The 4453-nt window shown below is 35.8% G+C and overlaps 1 protein-coding gene across 1 annotated transcript; it reads left to right on the top strand.

The window, feature by feature from the left end:
- Nucleotides 2895-4043, top strand: LOC18590121. The gene has a single exon (XM_018127453.1). It carries the CDS (start codon nt 2923-2925, stop codon nt 4012-4014), a length of 1092 nt encoding a protein of 363 aa, XP_017982942.1. The 5' UTR covers nt 2895-2922; the 3' UTR covers nt 4015-4043.

Genomic DNA, 4453 nt, shown 5'->3' with positions numbered 1-4453 from the left:
CCTCTTGAACATACAAAAACACTTTGTTTTTATTTTATCGTGTGTTGAGATAGGATCAAAGTCAAAAATAGAGAAACACAAGAGAGCTTGAAGTTGAGAGTTTGCTAGCACAAACTTTGGCTTAGGGATTCACACACTCTTAATGAAGAGAATTCGATAAATCACTGTGTGGATCACCATTAGAGGCAAGACAATTGTGTTGCTATGATTTGATAAGTTCTAATTGGTGTACCAAAATCAAAAACAAAAATCCAAAGAGAACTCCACCAAAGAAAGCAAACATCAAACTTTCAGGTATGTGGAAATCTTTCTCTTGTGGTTTTTCTAGATTAGTTTCAATTAAAGTGATTTATTGCTTAGTCATTTCAAATTTTCAAAAAAAAAAAGTGATCCATAACTTAGAGGATTAAAATTTAATATTCTATTGTATGATCTGCCTTAGCATGATTTGAATCCCCTTCATTTGTTGTATGCTATTTTGCAATAAGAAAGCTTAGGATTTTTTGTGTAAGACATAATAGAGAGTTAATGAAGTCAATTACCTTTTGAGTCGTTGACAACTTTTGTAATTGTAGAGGACTCTCACACTCCAAAGCTAATCTTCTTATGCCATCAGATGTTTTCCATCACCATGATTCAAGACTTATGATAATATACTGGCTTGTGAGATCTCAATAAAATTCCGCTTTTCAAAAAAAAAAAAACAGTTTGGATCATCTCTATGATTAACCGATGCATATATGAGTTTAAGATTGAGGATTACTTAAATGTCGTATAAAACACAACAGAATACTTGTGAAAAAAAAGTTGTAAATACTAACAAATTTAGAAACTATTGATAGCTCATTGATAAAATATGTCGATAATCCCATAAATTACATGGATAATAATTTGAAAGAAGTTGGAAATACTAACAGATTTTCATTAAAAATATTCGTGAATAATCCCACGAATTCCGTTAATATTCATTGGCAATCTATTAATAATTTAAAGGTATTAGGATAATTTATCAACAATACCCAATCTATAACAAACATTCAAACACACAACTCAAATATCTAAATAAATTTTTCATGTAAAACAATTATGGACAAAAAAAAAACTATCATCCATTATTATCAAATTTGAAATAATTAAAGTCGTTATAATAATTTTAACTCAAAATATATCAAAGTTCATACAAAATGACACGAAAAGCTGTCGGTGTTTGCCCTTTGCTGCCTCGCTCCCATCGAAAGTGCCTGCCTGCTGCGGTGGAGGAACCACAATACCTCTCATCATTTGCATGATTCGCTCCATAAAAGGTCTTAATAAAATCATTATTCTCCTTCATTTGTTTGCACATCTCTAGAGCCTTCTCATTATTCTTCGTTATTTGCTCGCGAATGTCATGAAAACTTTGCTTTTTCATCTGTGCTCTTCCATTGTTCGTACGTCTAGCTCCCTCCCGTTTCCTCCCACCCATAGGCAGCCATGTTTACTTTGACAGTTCTACCATCTATTTTCCTGTTGTCCCTTGGTCTTGTCACCCTCGACGATTCAGCCTCTGTTTTGTATCTAACAGAATCCAACTTTGAGATCCTTCCCTTGACTAGCCTTTCTTTTTCCAGGGATGAACACCTTACACCTCCACAACCTTAATTTCCATGTAGCTCGAAAACTTCTTTCAATGCTTTCCAACATACCCTTGGGCTTAAGTTCCTCACGTATGTTGTGAAGAGTCCCATTCTCCAACTACCATACTGAGCTGTTCCAGCCCCCTCTCGTGATCACAAGCTGTGTTTTTCTAGCGCCACTCTAGAGCCTCCCCAACCTCTCAGGTTAATTCCGCTTTATCTTCTTTTTTGATTAAGTAAAATATATTTGCATATCCAATGATTGAATGGGGATACTTACACCTTTATATCATTCATTTAGATGTTCAAGAGAATCATCCATCTTTAGTTTCAACATTGTAACTTCTAAGAGAATCAAATTAATTTCTGTCATGGTTATTTGATTTCCCCTTAAATTATATAAGTAATTCATTAATCAAATGTTACATACCCTTATGCACTCGGCAATCCACCACATAAGAAGATCACACATGTAGTTTAAGACTATAGAGTCAGATATAAAATCTCAATCTATTATATTAATTATTGATGAAAAATATTAATTGTCTAGACTCTTTTCTTTTAATTATTTGTCTCACAAGATGTGATAATTTTTTTTATAAGAAAGGGAAATTCAAACTGATACTTTTTTAAGTAAGGAGATTACGTACTAATTAATAAATCAAATGTTCAGATATTGTGATAAAAACTTATTGATTGAACTTTAAACTTTTATTTATATATAATTAAGTATGTTGACTTATTCATAAATTGATAAATTTTAATTTTCTTTTAATTTAGGATTTGATACATGTTCTTTCATAAAAAATAAAAAAAAACTAATAATAAATCACCGGATTTTGGAGCTTAGATATCCTCGGTGATATTCGTCTCAATTAATTAGGCAGTTTTCACTATAGTGACAAGTACCCTCTTGTAAGTAACCTTTGCTGTAACAATGGCAGCACTTTGGCAATGAGTAGCCCTTTTTAATTCACCTTTGGTGACTACTTGAATGTACTCATTTATCACTAGTTAAAGTATATACCTCGTTGATTTGTTTGATTTTTTTTACTACAATTGGCAATTAAGTTTTTTTTCAAAATGTTAAAAATTGAATTGTAGGATTTGATTTGAATTTTTTGGGTAGATATTGGATCAAAGCAGACTGTGCACATGAATAAAAGATGGATGGATCTTATTTAGCAAGTAAAAGATGATCCTAGTTTTCCTCCTTAATTATCTGCTCTCCTTTACCACCTTAACTTATTTCCCTTGTTCCCTTTGCCGAGTCTTCTCCTCTCTTCCTCCCCATTCTTCTTAACCAATGTCTGACGGCTCCTCTTCTTCCTCTTCCTCTTCCTCCTCCTCCAACACCGATTCCCCCACAGCCACCGCTGCCCCAAACATCACCATCGCCCCGACCGGTGTCACCACCTCAGAAACACCACCACCACCATCTTCCCAAACACAATCATCCATCCGGTCGCTTTCCTCCATCATATCCTCCGTCCCTTCCTCTCTCTCTTCCTCCCCAAACCCTTCCTTTTCGCTCCTACACGACTCTACCATCTCCTCCCAAATCTCCTCCCTCCTACGCCACCCTGACTCTGGCTCGGGCGATAACAACCTATGTCGCTGGCTCTATGACACCTTCCATACAACGGACCCTGAACTCCAACTCGTAGTCCTTCGTTTCATTCCCATCATCGCCGGAGTCTACCTCTCCCGCATCTCTCGACGTAAAGCCCTGGCTGGTTTCGAGGCTATTTTATTAGCCCTTTACGCACATGAAACTACTGCTCGTGGAGACCAACCGATGACCGTTCATGTTCCGGATTTGTCACAACCTAGCATTTATCATGAAGCCAAACCGTCTATCGAAAACAAAGCAACCGAGCTAAACCTAGCGGTCACATCTTCCACTTTGGAGCCTCATGGGACAATGCGGTCGACAAGGAGAGCCAGGATAGTTGGGGTCGCATTAGAATTGTATTATAGCAAGATATCTCAAATGCCAGTGACTTCCAAGATTGAGTTTTGTGAGTTTTGCGAGATTTGGGCAGGTCAAGACAGGGAGAATTTCAAAGATGGTGAAGAAGATCATGGTGAGAATAATGGTAGCAATGAGATGCATAAGGTAAAGAAGAAAGAAGGAAGGATTCCCTTGCCATGGGAACTATTGCAGCCTACTTTGAGGATCTTGGGGCATTGCCTTTTGGGTCCTCATGGTAGTAAGGATCTATTTGATGCGGCTTCTTCAGCAATAAACAGTTTGTATACGAGGTCTTTGCATGACATTGATGCTAAGGCAATTTTGGCAACTAGTAGTCTTCTTCGACTTGAGAAAATGGCTTTGGATCCAAAGGCTAATATTGATTACAGTGAAATAGAAATGGCAAATGTTATATCTTTGTAAAATCAAAGTCATGGATTATTTCATTTACTTTTTTGGGATAACTTTAAATTTCAAATTTTCCAATGAATTTAATCTCAATCTCTCCCTTTCTTCTCAATTTCTCAACATATATAATTTTTGTTTCTATTATTTATTATTTGTTTAAAAGACTTGCCCAAGAAATTATGTAATGGTTATCTGTGAGCTGCAGGCTTTGATCTAACTGCTCATGTTATCTCATAGACGAGTATCATAAAGCCGCACCAGAATATTTGAGTATGTATCCGTTGATTGAACAAAAAAACTGGATTTGAAACGCCAGATTTATAATCGAAAAGGAGAAGTATTGTACGTAGAGTCAAGAATTTTTACGTTGCTGCTGATGAAATTTAGAGGTTCATAATCCATCGACCAAATTTGTATTTGGTAAATTTTCTTTTTCTTTTTCTTTCTGAGTAAC

Source organism: Theobroma cacao, chromosome 9 (genome assembly GCF_000208745.1).
Source record: "Theobroma cacao cultivar B97-61/B2 chromosome 9, Criollo_cocoa_genome_V2, whole genome shotgun sequence".
Classification (NCBI taxonomy): Eukaryota; Viridiplantae; Streptophyta; class Magnoliopsida; order Malvales; family Malvaceae; genus Theobroma; species Theobroma cacao.
This window is presented reverse-complemented; position numbering and strand designations above follow the sequence as displayed.